The sequence below is a fragment of the Grampus griseus genome (assembly GCF_964374135.1).
Source record: "Grampus griseus genome assembly, chromosome: 15".
Taxonomy (NCBI): Eukaryota; Metazoa; Chordata; class Mammalia; order Artiodactyla; family Delphinidae; genus Grampus; species Grampus griseus.
The window spans coordinates 4,497,920-4,521,577 of record NC_139009.1 but is presented as its reverse complement, the minus strand read 5'-3'; the positions used below and the strand labels follow the sequence as shown (position 1 = coordinate 4,521,577).

The 23,658-nt window shown below is 49.7% G+C and overlaps 1 protein-coding gene across 1 annotated transcript in view; it reads right to left on the bottom strand.

Moving 5' to 3' along the window:
• RNF144A (ring finger protein 144A) overlaps positions 1–21,906 on the bottom strand; it is a 35,479-nt gene extending 13,573 nt beyond the window's left edge. Inside the window, exons 1-4 of the mRNA XM_082672856.1 lie at positions 21,761–21,906; positions 9,882–9,986; positions 9,684–9,744; positions 3,787–3,994 (exon numbers count right to left, since the gene is read on the bottom strand). Coding sequence (XP_082528982.1) covers positions 3,787–3,994; positions 9,684–9,744; positions 9,882–9,986; positions 21,761–21,895 — 509 coding nt within the window. The 5' untranslated portion in view covers positions 21,896–21,906. The remainder of the gene's footprint in view (positions 1–3,786; positions 3,995–9,683; positions 9,745–9,881; positions 9,987–21,760) is intronic.
• Positions 21,907–23,658: the final 1,752 nt, after the last annotated feature.

The window sequence follows — 23,658 nt, the reverse complement described above, 5'->3', positions numbered from 1 at the left end:
GGCAAAAGGCTTAGAATGGAGGTCTCTGAATAATGGGATTATGGTCGAATTTTATGCCCTTATTCATATAATTGTGTACTTTCCTAAGGGTTGGTAACACATGGTATGTTCTTTGCCATTATCAGAAAAAAATATTAAAACACACACACATACACACAAATCACTTATTAAGATCTACTTGGCTTGTCTGTACAAAACTGTTTTCCTGAGAGGTCTGAGCAGGCCCACAGGGGTGAGCATGGTGGCATTTAAGCTTGGGGTCAAGTGCAGCTCATCTGCACACTGGCGGGGTGGCAACCTCTCTGAGGCCCAGCCTTCTGGTCAGTGTGAGTGTGACAGATGGGGTTATGCATGTGTGAAGGGCAAAGGGCAGTGCAGGCCTGTGTGAAGTGCCCAGTAAACGGCAGCAATGATTCTATGCTGTTCATAACAAGACGGCCTAGGTATCTTTTTAGGTTGACTGTAGAACGATGTCCATCCCATGCTATTCATCTTAAAAGACAGCTAAAAATATGGAATCATCTGGAAAAGGAAGCCACCAAGGGCAGTCATCGCTGATTATGGGGCACGTACTGCTTGAACTCACTGCAGCTACTCAACGTCACCAGGAGAAAAGTGACTTCCCATTGGGATGAGCAGCCTTTTCAGAACCTAATGCATTCGTGACTATAAATTCACTGCAAGTGAGCAAATTCTGGCATCCTGAGTAAATTCTGGCTGAAGGATCTTCCATAAGCATCGTAGTGAATGTCAGCCCTAATTATGTCATCGCTTTACACGGTTGTCTGAGGATCAGTGAGCTTCCGAACAATTGCAGTCTCAGGGTTTTCCTAAGCTCGAGGCTCCTACACCGTGGGGCACGTGCCCCAGCTTAATAGCTTCTTGTTTCGTTCACTAGTACAAGGTGACCAGGTAAGACGACCTGGAAGGAAGCAGTATGTCCTCGTAGTCAGGGGGTCTGGAGACAGACATGCAAGCCCTAGCTGGGCTGTGTACATACTATCAGTCTCCACGTCTGCAGACATGAGGCAAACTGCATCCGTCTCAGAGCGGGTGATGAAGATGTAAAGAGTTTCTCTGTGCTGAGCACATAGAACCCAGCACGTATATAGTAATCACTCAATAAATGCTAGTTGTTAGTAATACTATTACTGAAAGATAATACAACTGTAGCTCAAATTCATCTCTAATTTAACAGCAAACTGTGGACCAGCCTGGCTGCACAGAATGAGATTTACAATGAAGCAGGGCTGTCGTAACACGTGCAGGTACCTCCATGGGGATGGGCAGGGGCCAGCCATGCACAGACGCTAGCTGCCTCCTTCTGGAATGAGCTTGATTTCTAACAAAGGCCAAAAGTCAGGAGGTACCAAGTCCCGTGATTAAGGTTGACTATCAGGTTAGAAAACGTTGTTTTGATTTGAAAGCCAGGTGTGACCTTAAAATAATGAAACCAATTTTCTCATGTGACTCATAAACTAATTTTGAAGGAAATGCCATGAACAGAGGCCACGTTAGTGGAGAGTGGAAAGCGCCTCTCAGGGAGACTTTTCAAGCAGAAACAGTTAAAATATGTAAGTTCTGGTGCATTGCGGCATGGAAATTATACGGTATAGACAACAGTTTTCAAACATTTTCTGGTATCTTAATTATATTTAAAATGATTATTAGTAACAACTACTACTATACACTCAAACTTGTGAAGGCAGGTAGGAGTCTTTTGACAGTTTCATCACAATTTACGTGGTCTAATGTCTTTAAGGGGCAAACACACAACATAAATGAGTGGGGCTTGTCAGGTGGTGGGTGGGAATGGGGGTTAAAGGAAGATTTAACTTAAAGGAAAAAAAAGTCTGTTATATGAAAATAACCGAGCATGTCCTCAGTTATAAATGGTAGTTGACAGTCAGCCCAGGGGCCAGGGAGACAAGAGGGAGTGGTGAGGACTGTGGCAAAGTAAAGATGCCAGAAACCCCAGATAGAGAAGGGGTTGCTGCCCAGCTCCAGACACCTGTCTCCTGGTGGGGATGGAGTTCCATGTGGCTGGATAAGCCAGAAAGTCAGATTTTTTGGGGGTAAAATCTTTGTTTTTTATATTTTCACAAAATGAGATTTGTGAGTTCTTACTCAAATTGCCCTTGTGTCAGTTTCTTAGGTGGCACAACCTGATTTTTTTTTTTTCATTTTGTTTGTTCTTGTCCTTTCTAAGGTATATCACGGATGATTTAATATACACGTATGTTGTGCCACCGTGACATAATTGCAGTCTTTGGGCAATGACCTCCATGAAATCAGAGCACCACAGATGAAGAAATACTAAGTCATCAGGCTCCCACCACCCACCACCCACCACCCTCCACCTTAAGGAGGTTTTATGGATCCCTTCTCCATCCCTCCCAAGAGCAGGACACCGGCTCTTCCTGACTCCTGGTTTCGCTGGTTCTTGGAAGGGAGGAGCCCCTCACTCACTAAACGGGGCCTTCTCTTAAACAGTCACCCGACTGCTTCACGAGGGTACAGCCCCGCCTGCCCTCTACCTGCTTCTTCCCCAGCCTGGAAATCCAGCTCTCCCGGTTATGTGTAATCTGTCACACTCGCAGTGTGGCTCTCCTCACAAAATTATGAAGGATCAAGACCCTAAGTATAAGTTAAGTGTTTCGGCGCCTGCCGTATGCCAAGATGTGGGGTGACAACGCCCAAACACACACAAGAGCTCAGCCTAGTGGAGGGACTGGCCACATAAACAGATGAACTAACAGCCAACAAGGCTGGTGCTGTCATCAATGCAGACGATCTCCAGCGGGGGCACAGAGGATGGGTCTCCAACCCTGCCCCGGGAACTGGGAAGCTTGACAAAAGAGGGGACATAAGCCATGTCCTCGAGGGTGGCAAGGAGTCCCCAGGGGAAGCAGGAGGGCAGAGAAGGGACATTCCAGGCACAGCGCAGAGGTGCAGTCGGCAGGGGACAGGAGTGTGTCCAGCGTCGCCATGAGGGTCCCTGGGCAGGTCGAGCTGTGGTGAGAGGGGCGGGGGCAGCAGATGGGGACAGAGGAAGACAGGCTGGTGACACCTTCAGGTGGATGGTGAGATTTACTCCACCAGGAACTGGCCTCAACAGGCGCTGGGCCACCTCTATCTGATTGAACCAGATGCCACTGCAGATACTGGAGGACAAAACAGCTGAATACGATCAGTTTCTATGCTTCAACCTACTAAATTTCAAGGTACACAGAGTGGTGCTGTGGTGTCCACCTGGCCATCCAGGCTGAGGGTCTGGCGGGCGACGGGAGGGCAAAACCGCTATAGTGGTTTACCGCAGCCTTCCTGCCAAGGCCCCCATTTCAGGGACATGTGGCCCCCTTGGCCTCAGGCACCAGGAGCCTGTATTTGGTGATCCTTCTGGTGTTTCTAACCACTGCCCCCTCTCGTTTCTGCTCCCGCACCCCCATTTCGGATCATCTTCAGCACAATGGAGTCTTGGCAAAACTTCAGGTTATCACAGGACTTAAAACCCTGCCTAGTAACTGACTGTTCATACGTTTGCCTTTCTGGATGGGCAGCGTGTACTCTGTTTCTTATGCAACTTTATATTTCCAGAGGCTGGCACAGTGCCAGGCACATAATCAGTTCTCAAAATTTAATAATAAACAAACCCAGGTCTGAATGAGACCCAAGAGAAGACTGACCTTGGAGACTGACCGGGGTGCAGCCCTGTCCTCCCCAGAGGCACATTGAGGGAGAAGCCTGATTCCTTCTCCCGGCCTGCAGTCTGTGCCCTGAGCGTACCTGGTCTCCCCAGGAAGGAAGGTGACGGGCATGGTCTCTGGGCAGCCCTGGCCAGGGTGCCAGCTGGCTTTGCAGGCGGAGCAGAATTCCGTGTCGCAGGCTTTGCACTGCACCAGCTGCGGGGTCTGCAGCCCCATCTCCTGGAGCTGGCACACAGCCTGGCAGGTGGACGCCGGGCACCAAGTCCGACAGGGGTCCAGGAGCACCTCTGGCACAGGGAATAAAAATGGGCAAGTCAAACGCCGCAGGACCAAGGGTCTGGCGGAGCTTCGGACTGATGGACACGGACTTCACGTGTTTAAGGGAGAAAAGGAAATCAAGGTCAGACATAACATCCCCTTCACGATCCGGGACCCATCTGGCTCTACCTCCTCCCCCGCAGCCACTCCCCATTTCCCACTCCACTCACGTGGGGGACAGCAGATCCCCAAGTACCCCCAGAGTCCTCGTGGCTCAGGGGCCCCTACATCCTGGAAGCCTTGTGGTCCAGGGACCACGTGCTGCTCGCTGCCCGCCTGCCCTGGGACGTAGCTTCGTGGAGTCAGGACCGTCCTTCAGGCTCATAGCCTCACAACCTAGCCCAGTGTGGGGCGTGCATCGGGCATCCCCAAATACTGGTTAAGGATGGAAGGAAAAGAGGGAAGGGCGATGGCTGATTCTTCTTCCCATCGAAGGTCAGACCTCTGACTTATGACTATCTCCCTCCCAAGTTCAAAGCTAAGCCCTGAGCTAAGGACTGTATGAAATTCACTCTTCAACAGCAGGCTTTCCCTCTGAAGTGGAGCCCACGTCACTAAAAAGCCTGATTTGATGATATCAGTCAGGAAGTTGATTTTGAAAAACAGAACACCACAACCCTCCCATTCCTTCACATCTGCTTTCATATCTCGCATTTCTTTAAATAACGGTCCCGAGCTGTCCTTCACGTGAGCCTGGTTACTGGTTCCTTGGACCCTTTGTCCAGTGTGACTGGACTCTCAATGCAGGCCAGTGGGAGGGAGAGCTGGGCAGGAACCCACACGGATGCTGATGCAAGGCCAAAACGCCGCAAGGGAGGCCAGAGGATTCCAGGGTGTGTTCAAAGGGCTCCAAGTCAGCCACTGAGGGTCGCTCTTGAGAAGGAACGGACCGCATTGTGCTGGGAACTTGGAAGCAGTGAAAGGCGCTTGCAGGCTTCTCGGCCACGTGACCAGCGACGGCCAGGGTGGGTGGGTTCACCCACATCAGAGACAGGATTTGTAGTCACTGGGCACTCCAACAGGCTGGGGCTGTCATGAGCTGCAGGCGTCCGGGCCTCACCTCAACAGGCCACCCGTGTGTTTGCCATGCTCCCCAATCAAATGTGGATTCAGCCCGCCATGAATGAGCTCCTGTCAGGTACAACTGAACTAAAACCCATCTCACCACCAATCCGGGGGCTAACAGTAAGTATTTCAGTCTTGGAGGGCCATGAGGTCTCCATCCAACTACTCAGCTCTGCTGTGGTAGCACAAAGGCATCTGTGTTGATCCGTAAATGAGTGTTCCAATAAAACTTGATTTATAACCCCAAGCCAGGGGCCGTACTAATTTGGCCCACTGGCCATGGCTGGCCGACTCCTAACCTAATCTAACTTTTTTTAAAAGGTGAATTAATCAACAGCACAAAAGTATCAAATTGGTAGGTCTGGCAGAAGCTTTAGAAGACTTGCTAATACAGAGGAACACCTGCATTCAGGAAAATGTGATACTTTTTAATTGTTTTTCTTTATAATAAGGTAAAATCTTCCTGATGCGCCTAATAGTGAGCAAAGGAGTAAAGTTCGCTCTTGTCACGATGAGTTGAGAGTGGGGGCTTTTCTAATACTGTCTCTGGCTGTCCGATCCGAGGCAGTGGTTTTCTGGGAAAACGCACGTGTGTGGGGCAGCGGCCTGCAGGCCCCTGGGCTGAGGAGGCAGGAGGAAGGCGGAGGGAGGGATGCAGAGGCGGCCGCTGCCCCAGGGTCCTGTGCCTTTTAGCAGGCGGCCCTCCCCCTCCGTCATCTGGAAGTTCTCTAAGAGCTCTGCCTCCGGTACTGGTGTGCTGGTGGGTGAGCCAGGGTTTGCCGCACCTACATCACGGGGCCCCTACGTGCCCGGCCCCCGAGGGCAGTGCTGCGGGATGTGCGCGCTCGGCCTTCCAACAGCTGGACACGGGCAGGTACGTCCTCAGTGGGGTCTGTTTCCCTGCCAACTTGGCAAGGTGTTTAGTGCTGTTGCCCCTAAAGGGGCAACACTGTCCAGTTTAGACCCTTCCAGTTCCCACCGCACCCCGCGTCTGCTCTGAGGAGCCTGTGACATCAGGAGGGGACCAGCAGAATCTCTGCCTGCATCTCACGGCAGAGCGCCATCTTCCGTCCACTCCTCTTAGACGGCACACGTGGCTGCCGGCGGGTGGTGGGGGGAGCTTTTCATGAAAGGCCCAATTATATCCTGCAGCGCACAGCAGAGGAGACCCAGTTAGGGTTTCCATGGTAACGACTTCAACTGTGCGACCTGGGTCCTTATGGCACCGCCCATCCCTATGGGAGAGACTCCCTGTGGGAGATGTGGAGGGCAAACACTCTGCCCCATGGATCTGCTAGCTCAGAACACCCTTCTGTCGTGCGCCCGGCACACATGCCCCTGTGGGCACAGCCTGGGCTCCTCTCTCAGACGTCTATTGGAATTCTACATCATCACCCCGCTGCTGGAGTCTGCCAGCTGGTTGTACAAGATGGGATGCAATCAACAGGAAAATCCACACCGGGCAACAGCAGAGGTTTTCTTTACAGGATGTGTATATACACACATATCTATGTCTGTCCATCTACCTATGTATTACATATATATGTTATACTATACATTAGATACATTATATCATATGATATAACTATTATAAATATTGTATCTTTTATATATATATATATACATATTTGTATATATTTTCACACAAGGCAAGTAGTGTATTTTCTTGCACACTAGAAGAAACTCATCTTAACTCCCATCTCCCAAAGGTATATTCATAATAGATTAATGAAGCAGTTCCCTAATAGCTCTACTTATCAAAAAGCCCAACTCTTTTAAAAGATGTTTTTCTTTCCTTTTTTTTTTTTAACATCTTTATTGGAGTATAATTGCTTTACAATGGTGTGTTAGTTTCTGCTGTATAACAAAGTGAATCAGCTATACATATACATATATCCCCATATCCCCTCCCTCCCACCCTCCCTATTCCACCCCTCTAGGTGGTCACAAAGCACGAGCTGATCTCCCTGTGCTATGTGGCTGCTTCCCACTAGCTATCCATTTTACATTTGGTAGTGTATATATGTCCATGCCACTCTCTCACTTCGTCCCAGCTTACCCTTCCCCCTCCCCGTGTCCTCAAGTCCATTCTCTGCATCTGCATCTTTATTCCTGTCCTGTCCCTAAGTTCTTCAGAACCATTTTTTTTTTTTAGATTCCATATATATGAGTTAGCATACGGTATTTGTTTTTCTCTTTCTGACTTACTTCATTCTGTATGACAGACTCTAGGTCCATCCACCTCACTACAAATAACTCAATTTTGTTTCTTTTTATGGCTAAGGAATATTCCATTGTATATATGTGCCACATAAAGATGTTTTTCTTTCTTAAACACAGCTGTCCTTTGAGAAGCACACTGTGAAGGGCCCAGCATCCCCACTCATACTGGTCCATTCTCACTGCCCTGGATACATAAACAAATGCCTGCAGCGTGGTGTGCTCGGCGCCCAAATAGGAGCTCGTGTGTCGTCCAGTGGGGCATGCAGGCAAGGGCGATGGACCTTCCCTGGAAGCTTGTTTGTTCCCTGCCTTGGGGGTCTTCCAGTTGGGAGAGTAGGTGCTCAGAAAGCACCTCACAGCCTCCCTCCTGGCTTCCTGCTTCCCAAGGACCTGGCTGGAGGAGTGGGGAAACTCAGATTGAAATCAAGGCTCTGATATAAGATGAGACGTGCAAAGTTCACAGGAAGACAGTGTTTGAAACTTTAACCATAGGACTTTTTAGTAACTAACGGTTGTCAGAAAATCATGGCAACTGTCACTTTTAATCCAGTCACCATCCTCATTTGAAAACGAATTTCAAAGGGAGGGAGTACGTTGAAACTTGCTCACTGATCCTGTCTCAGAATTTGCTCAGTGACCAGCTATAATCAAGAGCTGTATTTTATTAGCCCTAACATTTTAACATTTCATTCAGACCGGTCTCTGGTCCTATTAAGTCCGAGTCCTTTTTGTGTGTTTTGCTGCTTTGAACGTAATGCTAGAAAAATGTTTTAAAGTGATGGGTTTGAGAGATATTTTTTTAACCTAAGTCGAGTTGGGTTCATTATTATGCAAAGGAAAAAAAAAATCTTTGACTAAGCTAAAGTTCGGAAGAAATAACACAGTTAAAATTATTATGTAGGAATATTTACCCAGCTGCGTTTTTAAATTCAATGTCATAGAAAGTTCATTTTCTTGTAACCCAAGTAACTGCCACTTTCTGTCAAGATTCCCACTGGAAAATGTTTTCAGAAGACGCTCAAAGTCTCAGAAATCCAACTTAATTTTATTGCTCCACATACTGACTTTTGTATCACATGACATTATATTTAAGCTATAAACTGCCCCAAACCAAACAATATATGGCATTTGAATAAATAAACTCTTGAAAACAAATTTCAATGCCATCAAAAATCCTGTTTGATTTTTTTTAGGTTGGCCACACATTACCTTTTTTTTTTTGTTTCTTGAGAAGTGAGCCTCAAGAGGAAATGCAGCTATCTTTAGCAGTTCTTTAAAAAAAAAAAAGAAAGAAAACTTTCCACATTCAGCTAAACTAAGAGTCTCTGGACACTTTACTCTAGTCTATTCCGCATTCCATTCCCATCCTGATGGTGTTTTCCTGTAAACACGCCACCCAGGGTTTCATCTCTCATAAATGCCTGATCCAGGCAAGGACCGAGAACCAGTCCAGGAAGAGCGGGGAGCAAACTTCAGTGCTCACAAACTGAGCTGAAAATTTTACAGTCCGGATGCAGCATCTTCACAATAAAGCTTTACATAGAGAGCATCTTCTACCCATGTCTTATTCTGCTCCTTTTCAGATGAGCCCAAGGTCCAGAATATATATGAAAACGAGGCCAAACAGAATCCACAGACTCTTTAAAGTACCATGTTATGATCCTGAAGTATTTCAGACGGCAAAGAGAAAGACCCATCCCGGACGCTCAGCGTGTCTGAACTCTGGAGCGGCCCGGCTCCAGCCAGCAGGGCTGGGCAGGGCACTGCGGGGGACCTGGTCCACACCCCACCCCACTACCCACCAGAGATGGAAATCAGGGCACGTCAGTGAGTCCCTGTGGGTGTCAGGTTAACAGACAACCTTGTCGGGCTGTTGGGAGACTTGGTGAACTAAGGACTCAGCACCCACTGGTCCCAGTGTGCATGACGCAGCCTGTGAAGGCGATGGACGTGTGTGCGGTCAGGATGGCGAGAGCCACGATTCCACCCTGCGTGACCTCGGGACTTGCTTCCAGGCCTTTGTATCTCTTAAATTCTCCGGAGGTCAAAGAATTAGTTCTCAGATTGTTAGGCCTTAACCTGGCTGGAGAATAATGCCCCACGAGGGTCTCTTTAAACTACCCCCCAAATCCCAAACCCCTAGAAGCAAGCTGTGTTTCACGAATCTTTCCTGTTCTAACTAGATCCCCAACAGAGGCCTTCCAGCTGTGAGCTCTGCAGAGAATTCAAACGACAGCCGAACTTTAGAAGTCTAATTTACATCCACGTTTTCACTTCTGCTGTAGCCAAATGATCTATAATCACAATCACCCAAAGCACTCCCCGAAGTTACCCGGATTCTGTCACGGGCTACGACACTGGGGCACCTACCTCTTTCAAATTGTAGCTTTTTGTATTTTTGCATGATTTCAGCTGCAACCATACACTCAATCTAAGGGAAAAAAGAAAAAGGAGTATAACAATCTGAGGGCTAGACTACAATGCCAGGTCAGCCTAGACAGAACCCATAACCCCCGATCCGCTGAGGAGCCCAGGCTCGTGCACCCCAGTTTTCCCAGCTGAACGTGCCTCGTTCTCCTGTAGGTGGCCCTGTTTGGGGCAGGCAGCATCAGGGCAGCTAATTGCAGTTTCTAATCCTTCTTTGATCAAGAGTTCCACATACTGTTTCAGGCACTGAAAAAAAGAAAAAACAAAACAGAGAAATATCTGTAAACATCTTTACTTCCCTAAGGCTGAAGGAGCAGTGAGGCATTAAAAAAAAAAAAAAGGGCAAATCAAGAACATTGTTCCAATGCATTTTTTTGTGGTACCTCTTCTGCACCGGGACTAGGGATGCGGGCTGGACCCCTGGACCCGACCTCGGCAAACACCATGCCAGTGCGCCCAGGTCAGGAGCAGAGGCATCGAGGGAAGCAGGGAAGCCGCGTCCCTCAGACACACATCAGACGTCAGGCGCCATGCTCAGTCCCCTATATTCCATTGTTTCACGTGCTCCTTAGAATATTCTCACAGGAAAGGTGTGACCATGTCATCACTCGGGTGTGAACACTGAGTCACCAAAGAAGGAACTGCCAGCTCACCCAGACAGCAAGGGCAGAGCCCAGATTCCAAGCCAGCCTCGCCTGCCTCTAAGTCGCCCCTGCACCCCACACCGAGAACCCAGGTATGGCTGCCCATCTTCCTTCAGGGACCCCTTACTTACTGGGCAATTACTTGCTACCACCTTCCGCTACTTGGCAGTCTGGCTGGACATCTGAAGTAAGTCAGAAAAATCAGTGAGGGACACAAAGCAAAGTTCATACCAAAGCGAGGAGGCCTTTCCCAATGCCAGTTTACTCTTGCTTCACTGTCTGCTAGTCGTAAAAATCCAATACTCCCTTAAAAAGCCTTTGTAAACAACAAGTAGAAGAAAGGTCATGACCTTCCCTAGTTGCAAGCTCACTACCATTTGTGACTGAGACAAACATTGAAGCGCTTACATCAGAACTCAAAGAGCATGGGAAACCAGACCTTTCAGAGAAGGGACAACAAAGCACAATATCTCACCAGCGTCTCCAAACCTCCCTTCAGTCACAGCCCAGTGTAATACTGGGGCTCATAATTCCATCACCACTACACTATTATAATAACACTATTACGTGTCACAGCGATTCAAGAAAAGCACATGCACTGTTGGTGGGAATGTAAACTGATGCAGCCACTATGAAGAACAGTATGGAGGCTCCTTAAAAAACTAAAAATAGAACTACCATAGGACCCAGCAATCCCACTACTGGCATATACCCAGAGAAAACCATAATTCAAAAAGACACATGCAGGGGCTTCCCTGGTGGCGCAGTGGTTGAGAGTCCGCCTGCTGATGCAGGGGACACGGGTTCGTGCCCCGGTCCGGGAGGATCCCACATGCCGCGGAGCAGCTGGGCCCGTGAGCCATGGCCACTGAGCCTGCGAGTCCGGAGCCTGTGCTCCGCAACGGGAGAGGCCACAACGATGAGAGGCCCGCGTACCGCAAAAAAAAAAAAAAAAAAAAAGACACATGCACCCCAATGTTCACTGCAGCACTATTCACAATAGCCAGGACATGGAAACAACCTAAATGCCCATCGACAGACGAATGGATAAAGAAGATGTGGTACATATATACAATGGAATATTACTCAGCCATAAAAAGGAACAAAATTGGGTCATTTGTAGAGACGTGGATGGATCTAGAGACTGTCATACAAAGTGAAGTACGTCAGAAAGAGAAAAACAAATATCGTATATTCACGCATATTTGTGGAACCTAGAAAAAAGGTACAGATGAACCTGTTTGCAGGGCAGAAATCGAGACACAGATGTAGAGAACAAATGTATGGACACCAAGCGGGGGAAGCGGCAGGGGGTGTGGTGATGGGATGCATTGGGCGATTGGGATTGACATGTATACACTGATGTGTATAAAATTGATGACTAATAAGAACCTGCTGTATAAAAAAATAAATAAAATAAAATTCAAAAATTCAAAAAAAAAAAAAAAAGGAAAGCACATAAGCTGTTTCCTAAGCCTCTTCCTCCCCCCGGCAAAATGTCTAATCCATTTCATTATAAGAATGCATGGTTCCTAGGAACGGATGGGCCTAAAATCAGATCCAGCTGCACTTTCCAGTGGTTCTGTGCTTTGAACAAGTCTGCCTCTCTACCAGCCTCTTTTTCTGGATCTGCATTTTAGGGTGGTTCAGCCTACATCATGGTGGAGTTGAAAAAATATTGTGCAAGGGAAAGAGGTCGAGAACTTCCCTGGTGGCTCAGTGGTTAGGAGTCCGCCTGTCAATGCAGGGGACATGGGTTCCATCCCTGGTCTGGGAAGATCCCACATGCCGCGGAGCAACTAAGCCCGTGCACCACAACTACTGAGCCTGCGCTCTAGAGCCCGCGAGCCACAACTACTGAGCCCATGTGCCACAACTACTGAGCCCACGTGCCTAGAGCCCGTGCTGTGCAACAAAGAGAAGCCACCGCAATGAGAAGCCCACGCACTGCAATGAAGAGTAATCCCCACTTGCCGCAACTAGAGAAAGCCCGTGCGCAGCAACGAAGACCCAATACAGCCAAAATAAATAAATAAGTAAATAAGTAAATACATTTATGTTAAAAAACAAAAAGAGAAAGAGTCTAGAAGACTACATGGACAAGAGTATATGCTCAATATATAAATGACAGTTGATCTAAATGGGTAATTCTCACCACTTTAGCAAAACCAGAATATTTCATTCACTAAAGACTCTAAAGATGGCAGTTCCTTTAAAAAATAGAAATCAAGGTAGTCCTCGAAAAGACCCACCTCCTACAGCCTCTCTCAAGAGCACTGAACAGAATGCTAAGACTCCACGTGTCAGTTGCAGCCTGGGTGCCTACAACCCAAGGGCCCTGTATGCCTCTGTCCTATCCAAGCTCCCTGTGACCACGCGGACCCTGAACTCAGGTTTTCCCCAGATCATCTATGTTTCACCAATGCAGTGATGATGAAGAGAGCTCCAGAGAACCGAGTAAGGATGAGCCTAGTCCTGGCATTGCCTCTGAGGCCTAAGATGGCAGAGGTTTCAGAGGTAAACTCATCAAAACCAACATGGGAGCTTCCCAGAACGAGGGAGGGGCAGAGGAGGAGGGAGGGGGTCACGCCGAGCCTCCATCAGGCCTGCACCTCTTCAGGAGGACGGCACCAGGGTTTGGTGGTGTGCTGAACCCCGACAGCAAGGTCTGTTCACGGTGGGAGGTGACTGGAAAGCGAATGTCCCGTGTGGGGCTGGGGGCAGAGGCTGAGGCAGAGAAACACCGCAGGCTTCAGAGCTACAGAGACACCTGGAATCCCTGCCCTTCCAGGCAGAGCCGCGGACCGGTTACGTGAAGAGTTTGGGCCACAGCCCCCTTGACTACAGAATACAGATGCCCATCTTGCTGGGCTTTTGCAACGGTAAGAAAGAAACTATGCAAAAGCACCCGACACAATTCCCAACACACAGACCAGCTAAGTGAGAGGGACCGCTGTTACCTGCGGTGTGTCTCTCTGGGTGATAGATGCCTTACAGTCATAGGTGAAAAGAAAGTCAGAACCTTAGCAACAAGATCATCATTTTACTTTTTACAATTAAGTTTGTCTACATTGAGTCTCTGGAGGACACTGGAATGCCATAAACTGATAAAATGCTGAAAACTCTCACAGTACTGTGCAGAGAAGTACGTGACGAGAGAAGGTTTACAAAATGCAACCATGAAAGCTGGTGTGAAGCACACACCCGGGGGGCATCTCCGAGTCTGAACGACGCTGTTGAAGAGACGGCACATATCAACAAGCAGTGCGTCACGTCTGCGGAGGACTACCCAGCAGCGTCCGTCCTATGCCACTAGCAGGCCGCTATGCAATTTGCAAAATGACTGTGCTCTGGAAGCATCCGTTTGTTTACTATATAAAAAGAGATGAGGATCTAAGTGTCTGACCAAGCACCCACCGAAAACAAGCCCGGGCTTCTTCCAGATATAAAGCAGACCGTGACTCACAAGCTATGGTTTTCAATCTAATAGCAAAAAGATGTCTTGAAAGGAGCACAAAAGTACGCCAGAGAAACCTCAGTCAAAATATACATGACAAAGGCAGACACTGATGTACTGATACTTCCTACCATCATATTAGTTATAGCTCTCTGTAACCAAATGCCTCAGGACCCTGTGTTCATCACTACCTGTGTTAGCCAACTAAATAAACGGGAGGCTCTTAGGAGGTGTTAATCACTCCCATTTTATGGAGGAGAGAACAAAGCTCAGGGAGGTTAAAAAAGAGCCCAGAGGTGGAGTCTGTAAGTGTAGGAGCTCGAGCTCAAACCCACGTGTGCCGGACTCCAAAGAGGTGAGGGTTTTGTTTTTCTAAACTCGTGTCTTCTTCCTCCCCAATCAAGAATTCTTTCATAAGCAATCATTTATTACTTATTTTCTGTTACCTCATGAGGTTTTTTTATTTTTCTTTCAGTACAAAGCATTGTATGCATTTTAAAGTGGCAAAGTCTGAGTCAAACTAGACTGTGTCTTTATGTGTCCCTGATGCTTGGATGCCAGGACATTCCATGACATCAAGACCCCAAGGCCCCTGTGGGAAAAGATGCGGGTGCAGATCCTTAAGACGCACTGTGCTGGGGGCTCCAGTGGGGTCCCACCTCAGGGGCGCGGGTGGTCAGGAAGGCATCCCAGAGATGGAAAGCTGGCCGGAGGGACAAGACGTCCCAGCAAAGGAGCGTCTACCACACAAAGGGCAGGAGGAGGGAGGGGGGCTGTTGAGAGCCACAGAATGTTCCAGGCCTTTCGTTTTCCACTCTGTCGTCCAAGTCTTTGAAACCCGGTCCAAAGGCAGAGGCAGCACTGCTGATCTGCTAAGGTACCTCCGCTGTGCCAGAATTTTTCTGCCAAGGAGAAGGGGGCCACGCAGACACCGCTGCCTGATGTAAAGTCTGCAGCAAGCCTGAATTTCATCTGCTTTCTCCCTTGGAGGCCTGCTGGCTACTGATGATGCTAACAGCTGAAAGAAACCTCCAGAAACTGTGCTCAAAGGTGCTTGAGTAGCTTCTGCTTACCAAGATCCACTGTTTACAAACAGTCCATGCAGGCAGGTCCAAACAACTGTGGTGGGACCCCCACGAACAGTGTTCAAACAGCAAGGACCCTGGAATCCCCGCCCTGGGTTGGGATGCCAGCGAACCCGCCTGCCAGATGTGTGACTGGAGCCGGAGCTGTGCCTCTCTGAGCCCCCGTCCTCCACGGTGTGGAATGAGACAAGCCTGGCGGACAGAAAAGGGTGCCTCTACAGTCGGTGCCCCAGGGTCCGCAGTGCTCCGGCATGGTGCCCGCACACGCACCACGTGTTCTGCCCGGCATCCCCTCAGCCTCCATCACTGAGGGTCTGCTTACATTCCTTCCCCATTAGAAGGCAGGCTCTTTGAAAGCAAGAACTGTTTATCTCTCCAGTCCCTGTGCCTGTGAGTGCTGGTAGAATGCAAGGGATTAACAACGCTGCAGGGAAAGGCAGATGCCAACAACTGGGGAGCCGAGCGCTCACACACACGACAAGCCGACACCCGCATGGACACAGACACTCAGCAGCCGTGCAGAGGAGGGGAGACCCAGGGCGGCACGGACCTCAGGTCACTGCCAAAGAGCAGCTGGACGACGTGGCATCCCAGGCATCTCCGCAGGCGGGGAGGGCAAGCCCTTCCTCACAGAGCTGTCCTCAGGGAGGCGGGAGCCACTGCCTGGCACAGCAGGCATGACAAGGATGCTTCCTGCATCACCCCCCGCCCCCCGGCCATGCCACCAGGGGCTGGAAACCTGAGCAGGCCACCCAGCCGGCCCCGTGGTGAATGTGCTGGCCGCGACGCTGCTCCAGACTGCAGGAATGGGACTTTACCCAAAGCAGGCGAGTCCAGAGTATGAAGGTTGCTATTGTAAAAGTTTAGAGGAAAACAAAATTCAGACGTACTTTCTACCAAAAGAAAACCCCCAGAAAACAAAACCCAACTCTCATCTCTGTGCTCTCTTTGTCCTCGGCTCTTGACACCACAGGATCTGCTGTCTCCTGGACTAAAGCTCCCCTGAGCTCCGACCCCTCGGCTTTGCTGAAGACCAGGTGCAGCCCCACAGTCAGCCCTGCTCCAGGTAACCTCAGTGCTCTGCTCCCTGGCTGTCCTTGGGCCTTTCTGGGGAGAAGACACCATTCTCTCCTCCGCAGGGAGGGCGCTCTCCTCACCCTCGGGCTCTAAACGAGCTGCAGGAGATGCCGTGTGTGTAGGACAAGGTCTCTCTTCTCCTAAGCCGCGGAGAAGCAAGTATGAGCGTTTCACCAAACCACACCTGCATCACCAAGAGCTCCCAGGGAAGGCCAGACAGAGCCGGCTGTGGTGGGCAGGGTTAACATGGAAATCAGAGTCAGGGACACAAAGGGGTCCTCTGTTTCATGCACTCAACAGATATTCATTTACTCTGCACCAAAAGTCCAGGAGGCCGGAAATGCAGAAGCAACAGATAAACCTTGGGTTGAACTCTTCCTGAAAGTAGAATGAGTGTGTTTCGTGCGCAGTTGTGTGGGATCTGTGTGTTGTGTGCATGTGAATTTAAGAAGGCACGTGAGAGAAGGGGATGCAAGGATATGATGAGTTTGAGGGTCTGAGGGTGTGACAATGGGAGTACATGGGCAACTGCTCAGAATAGGTGGTACCTGAGGGCTAATTCTAACAGAGGGGTACTCTGTTCACCCAGTCTCGTTAGGTTCAGCTGTCTAGATTTTCCAAAGGACTGAAGATTATTCCATCGAATGGAGAAACCAAGACTTTTGTTTGTCTTTTATCTCATGAATAAGAAGGGGCTGGGGAGACCGAGAATGCCCATTTGGGTGTCTTGCCATCAGTGGGGCAGGGTTCCAGGACCCTGACTGCAGCAGGATGCGGATAGGCCTCCTGCAAGAGAACAGGGAGGTCGGCTTTGAGATTCAGAATCAAGTGCACAAAACAAGGAGAGAGAAAGAGGGACCCAAGTGTCCTTCCTGGGTAGGAAGGTACTGAGATCTGGGGGCATGAGAAGGAAGCCCAGTGCCCGTGACCCACGACATGGCCTGCAAATGCCTCCCAGCAGCCCTTCAGTTCTCTGTTATGTTTGTCAGCAAAGCTGATACCAGGAGTCAGCACTTTCTTCTGCATGGTTAATGCACAGGCATCAGGTTTTAATGCAAAAATCAAATGCACCGGAGTCAAGGCACACCCAGTGAACGTTCTAGAGCAGCTGGCCCCGTCTTTCTGAGCTGCAGTGTCCCTTTTAGGAGATGGAGAATCCTGCCCACTTGGCAGGGTCTTATGGGAAGTGCGGCCATGTCGCAAGGCACGGGGTAGACCACCGGCAATCAGAGAAGCTGTTCTTTCACCCACAAGGGGAAGTTTTAGAGGGACCCTAAATCCAGACGTAAAAATGAAAACCACACCTGCGGAGCCTGTGAGCAGTGCCCCACCTCGCCGGCCCCAAGAACAGGAGCAATGACGGTCACACAGCCAAGGAGGCCAGAGGGTTCCCTGGGAACACACGTGTCTTCCTTACCCACAAGTCACCGAGAGAGATGCCCTCGCTCTACCTGTGGACAGCGCAGGGTGAGGACGTGCCATCTGCAGCTGCTACCATTTTGTTACCATCGCTGGGAGCCCCAGCTCTGCAGGCTTCCTGGGTCACGGGCAGGATCCTCATGCCACTGGAAGCTCTTAATGCCTACACAAAGGCAGTGCCAGTGGGACTGGCAAGTGACAATGTCCGTGCAGTCTGAGAGCTCAGAGACTAAAGAGTCCCACTTTCCTTCCCTGGACAAGGGCATCAGAGAAGACGGGGAAAGGGACTCGCCCAGGGCCCCCCATTGTTAATGGTGGGGCGGACCCTAGGACTAGTCAACACTTGTGAATTACAGCCAAGTGCCCTTCCTGCAGTGTCCAAACTGTGGCTGTCTATGCAAACAATGCCCTGCCGAGAAGCTGGTCTCACTGGAAGATTCATGCACTTTCTAGGCCCAAAGCTTTCTGCTCCTTGCACATCTCTGGCCTCATGTGGGAGATGGATGACCCAAGCTGCCCTGCTCTCTGCACGTCACCATCCAAGCACAGCTGCACATTCGCATCTTTCTGGCCTGATGCCCTTCTAGTCCCTGCCAGTTATGTCACTGTGGGAACCCCCCATGACACCCCGTCCTTTGCCTGCCCTTCCTGATGGGGCTCTATCCATCACGCTTTCTTCAAGTGACCCCCTGAAGCCTGCCGGGTGAGTTCCCTTCTCTGTGTCGTCACATACCTCTGTTTATACTGCGATTACAAGTCTTTCCATCCCAATGACAGCAACCCAGACCTCTCTCGCGCCTACACATGGGATCAGGAGAGTAGAGACTGGAAGCTCTCATCTCCCCCAGGTACCCAGGGCACCTGGCACAGGCTGGCGCTTGACAAGGACTGAAGAATGGAAGTGACCAAGCACCCACTTTGTGCAAAGCTGATGGGGATGTTAAGGTGTGCAAGTCAAGGTCCATCTCTTCACGTGCTGGATTTCTGGATGAGAAAACATAACTAAGGGAAAGAGTCAGAAGTTCTGGGTCTCGGAAAACAGACATTTCCACCTTCCTGATCCCTGGGGCGTGTTATTTTGAGGGGAGAACCACAAAACCCCACGTCTTTGAGCCTCAAGTCCCCCCAACCTTCGGAACAAGAAGATCCCCTCCAGTGCTGCGAGCTGTCACACTGACCCTGCTTTGTCAGCAGTGAAACACCATAAACGTTCTATGTTATAGGATGCTGCAAGTATAGGGGAGACCACAATGGCCTTGATGGGCTTCATTTTAGCTTAAAATGTCATACATTTTAGCTTCTGGTCCACGGGGCATCTCCCAGGCCACCAGAAACATAGGCTGACGAAATGGAGGTGGGATTGGCTCTCAGTGCAGGATCTTAGTTTAAGGACATGTTTTGACATAAACGTCAACAACCCTTTCTCTCCTCCCAGTACTTTTGCACAGAAACTGATGGTCATACTTGAAGATTTCACATTTTTGCACACAAATGTTTACGTTTATCTCTTTAAGTTTCATTCTCACACTCAGCCAAAACTTGACCTTTTGAGCTACCTGGTGGGCGTCACATCTCCAAACCCCTGGAGCTTAGCATCATACCTGCAATGTGCACGGGGCTGGGAGGGTCCCTCCAGCCACTGAGACCCTTGGACCAGTGCATCCCCCTCCTACCTGTGTCACGCCCCACCGGCCCCGTGCACAGCCTCTCCATGACCTTTGAACTCACCCTAAAGCCACCAGGCCCCCTATAAACAAGGGGAATCCCCCAGAACATGTGTCATGGTCACGCCACGTTAGTACGTGGTAGGCACACACTTCTGGTGCTCGAGGAATCTGGGGAGATGCAGGTTAAATCAACAGCTGTCCCTCGTGTGGGTTCCTCGGGGCTTTCTCTGTGCTCTTGGGCACCCAGAGCGTCCCAGGGGTAAGGGTAGAGAGAGGGACACGGTATGCTGTGTTTAGTAAATCCACTGAAACACACAGATTGTCTGAGTGCATCTTTGAGGACAAGTGTTCCTCAGGACACACGCTTGGGGAAAGCTGCCCAGAGCTCCCTCGAATCCCTGCGGTTCTAAGTCCCAGTTCAGAAGCGAGATGGAGAGGATCTGAGCCTCCACGTGGCAACTCCTTCACACGTCCTTCCTGAACCTTAGGGTAAACTCCGTTCAGCTCCATTATACAGATGAGGCACACAAGGGAAGCTGAGGTCAGAAACAGCCTGCGTTTCAGTGCCCTGACGCCTGACCCCAAACACCAGGCTTTCCCCTCGAGCCCCTTCCTCCTTGAGGTCAATCTACCTCAGACCTAAAGCCCATAATTCTCTAGTAGTGTTTTATTTGAAGAGTGCCCCCTTTCAGCTTTGCACAGTTTTCTCTCTTCACTCTTTCCTACCTTCCCAGGTCTGTCCCCAGGAAGAAGACAATGGCAGTTCTGCTGGCTGGGGGCCCCTGAGGCCTACACAGAGGGGACAGCAGGTGACGGAAGCCCTAGGGGACATGGGCGCCTTCCCCCAGTCTGCGACACGCAGGTGTTTCCTGTGCTTCACGGTGCAGGGAGCTGCGGACACAAGTAAGCCTGCCTCAACATCTTAATTTTTAATAAATGGCTGTGAGAAAACAATCACAGCTGTCACCTGTTTCTCAGCGCTCCCAGCAAACCCCTCTTTGAGAAAACAATGTTATTTTCCTCTGTTCACAGTCCCTGACTTAAATTAAATGTTTGATCTGAATTAGACTTGCCTATTTATTTTCACTACTATGCTCTAGAAATAGAAAACTAAAACAACAATGACAACAAATGAAAGGCTGGGTAAAACCATGCCAGGGTGAATGGGCGACCTCACAGTGGAAGAAAAGAAGTCGTGGGCCCGTGAGGCCCTCTCCACACGACGCAGGCAGGGGACACGAGTGGCAGCAAGCTCGCCTACAGGCACATCTGCAGAGGAGAATCGAGCCAATTGGTTGAGATTGCGGAAAACTCCCCTTCAGGCAAGAGGGGGCAATTCCTGCATAAAGAGAACCCTTTGATCCATCCCCACGCTGGACCATCTCATCCTCCAGAAATGAAAACAAGCCCAATTCTCTGTGTTCATTGGCTGCACGTCTGTCTTTCCACCCACCTCCCCCCAGGGCTCTCTCCCTCCCATCCTTCCCCAGCTCAGAAAAAGCCCAAAGCAACTTCCGGTGGTCCAGGTTGAAGTTACTTTCCTGGGGCTTTAATGAGGCACATTTCTCGGCTGCTAAGCACACGGCTGAGGCTGACTCTGTGCGGTCCACCCCAGCTGCCTCTCCCGATTATCTATCGTGGGCCCCGCTGCAAACCAGGCATTTGGGGGCAGAACCGTGCCCTCAGGAAGCCAGTGTCTAACATAAAGGGAAGTCAGAGACCCAGACTTAAACGATTGAAAGCTCCGTCTCATCCGTAAAATGCAGATGATGCTATTGAATGCACATAGGTCCCAAACAGACAAGGTCTGTAAAACAGAGGCAAACAGAATAAGGTCTGTAAAATAGGGGCAGGAAGAAAGAAGTCTCTGAAAACCAGGAGGAGGCTGTTGGGGACAGAACCCAGTCCAGACGTCTGAACCATACATGGGAAGGCCGTCCCTACAGTCCATTTATAACAGGAGTCAAATTCAGAAACTTTTTTAGTTTTTCACAGTTTAAAGGAAAATTGTTTTTTCCGGACTTTTCTTTTCTTTTTTTTTTTTTTTTTTGTATTTCTTGAATGGGAAGAAAAACCAAGCAAAATTAAACGAGACAAACTGAAAACAAACCCTACACCCTCATGTTTCTCTTCTGATAGGTAAAATGCTGGGTCTGAGAGAGGCCTGATGGGAACAGAAGCCCCTACAGGCATTAAGAGCAGGCCATTTGGCCCACGGTGACGCTGGCTGCATCTTCAGGAAATTCAAATGTGATTTCAAGATGCAGCCTCTCCGGCTTAGCACTAAAGCAGTGACGGCTGACACGGAGAGCTGACTGTTCTGCCGTACGCACTCACCAGGCCAGCACCCCTGCAATCTCAGTCATGTCACTGTCCAATTAAATTTAAAGGGAGCTGTGGTGAAGCTTTGCCTTTCCAGAAAGGAGCGCACACGCCGTGCTCAGGGTTTCTCCACTGCGTTCCCAGCTCCTAAGATTCTGTTTAACTGATTACTTTTGCACCACGAGCGCCTGCAATCGAACCTGCTTGGGGAGCCTGACTGATTTGGAGGAGAATCCCTCCGATAACTGGGTAAAAGTGAGGGCAAAGGGCTGCACGGTGTCTCCAAAAACAAAAGTGAAAAAGGCTCATCCTGAAATTCTTTTAAACTGGCGTTTTCTGCAAGACCCACCAGGGTACAGAAGATGCATTGGCACTGGGCAATGGTCGTCATCTTCTCCACTGGGTACTCCCCGAGACACAGCTTGCAGGACACCAGCGGGTCCAGGGCCAGGTCCCAGGTGGGCCGGCACCGTGCTGTGGTCATGGCAGATTAGTCTGAAACGAGAGAAGCACAAGCCATCAGACACCTGTGGCCTCCACCAGAACTGAGGCAGGGGTCACTCCTGGCTGAAACTGGGGCTCTGGGGGGTGGCCAAGTGAACACTGAGGGGCCCGGGGTTTTAGAGTTCTCGTCTGGGTCCTCTGAGAAGTTTTAGCCAGAGGTCCCCGATCTGAGTCTGTGGGTGATTCCCTTCCCGTATTGATGGTAATATTCAAAACGGCGAGTGATCTACCCGTCGGCATCCTTCCCTCCACCCCTCCGATGGGTACTGAGGAAGACACCGTCCACTAAACGAAGCACCCAGCTCAGGAGGGCAGAACCTTAGCAACCCGGCAAAGGAAGCTTTTGTTAAAATAGTTACTAATCAGATCAAAGTGTTCTCCAGTCTCTGCTGTAGGGATATCCCAGGGAAACCAGTTGGTGGAGTTCTGGCCTCTCTGTGCCCTCCCAGTAGAATGGTCCTTCCACACTGGCTTCTGTCCTCACCACCCAGGTGTCACCTGACCTTCCAGAAGCAGCTCAAGCACCACTTCCTCCGAAGTCCTGGAAGACTGTCTAAAATTTAAGTTTCAGGGAGGCAAGGCCCTTTGGCAGATTTGTTCATTTATGTGGGTCAAGTGCGTCCAACAGTGCCCGGTATGTGACAGACACTTCACAATCATCCACGGAACAGTCCTCACTTCCCCACCCTCCCCAACATTCTCTGTGCACATCCACCTCTGGTCTGTGTTCCCCTGATAACAGGCATCTTCCTATTGCTATGTTACACACCGATTTCCACTGCTTACTGCTCGAGGGAAACAGAGAAGGTGTGAGTGTCCAGCTCTTAGCTCGGCTCTGACCCACGGTGGCCTCAATAATTTCCTGTTGATTGACTGAATTCTTGCATCCAGGGAAATGGCTCCCTGCTCCTAGCATACCCCCTGCGACTTGATTTAAGCCTTACAACACTTATTTTGCACCTGTGGTGGGTAAGTATGTGCTTTATTCTACCAGCAGCCCCTTGCCCCCCAAACTCAGAACTGAGAAAGATTCAGTTAAAATTTCAGATAAAATCCACGGCCATCCAAACTCTCATTATCTGCTATCCAAATCTCAGGATCTAAACTGATTTAGAGAATTTGGTATCCTTCCCTACTGAACCCCTAACCTCACTCTCTAAACTGAGGCATGAAAAGATTTGGATGGCAAGACACACCTACATTCCCCCCGAGTTTGTGAGGCCACGAAAAGAGGGTTTGTCTTGTTCAACTCCACATGTACAGCAGAAGACTGTACGCATAACGACCAAGGTACACACATGAAGGGAAAGAAAACAAGACAAAGCAACACCAACCAACGCCCAGAACGTACACAAAACGGCTCTCGGATCCTGGAAAGTCTCAAAGATGCGTGAGACAGAGCTCCCCACCTTAGGGTCTTCGGATTCAACCCAGGAACATCCTTTGCCAAATAAAAAGCTAATTGATAACACAAGGCAGAGTGTAGGATTATGTGTGAAATCAGTGCTCAAAGCACTCGGGAAAACTGGAAATCAGCCTGGGCTAGAATCTTCCGGATAGAACTTCGCAGGGGAGATAAGGCTTGAGTTTTAATGGGAGGTTACATTTCATACAGGTGAAAAGGGGGTGGATATCAAAATAAGAGAGAGAGGTAACCCAGCATCTTTCACCAGGCAACAGGGTGTGGAGGCAACACCATAGGGGCAGAAGGAACTCTGCTCCTCCAGGGCAAACAGAACACCC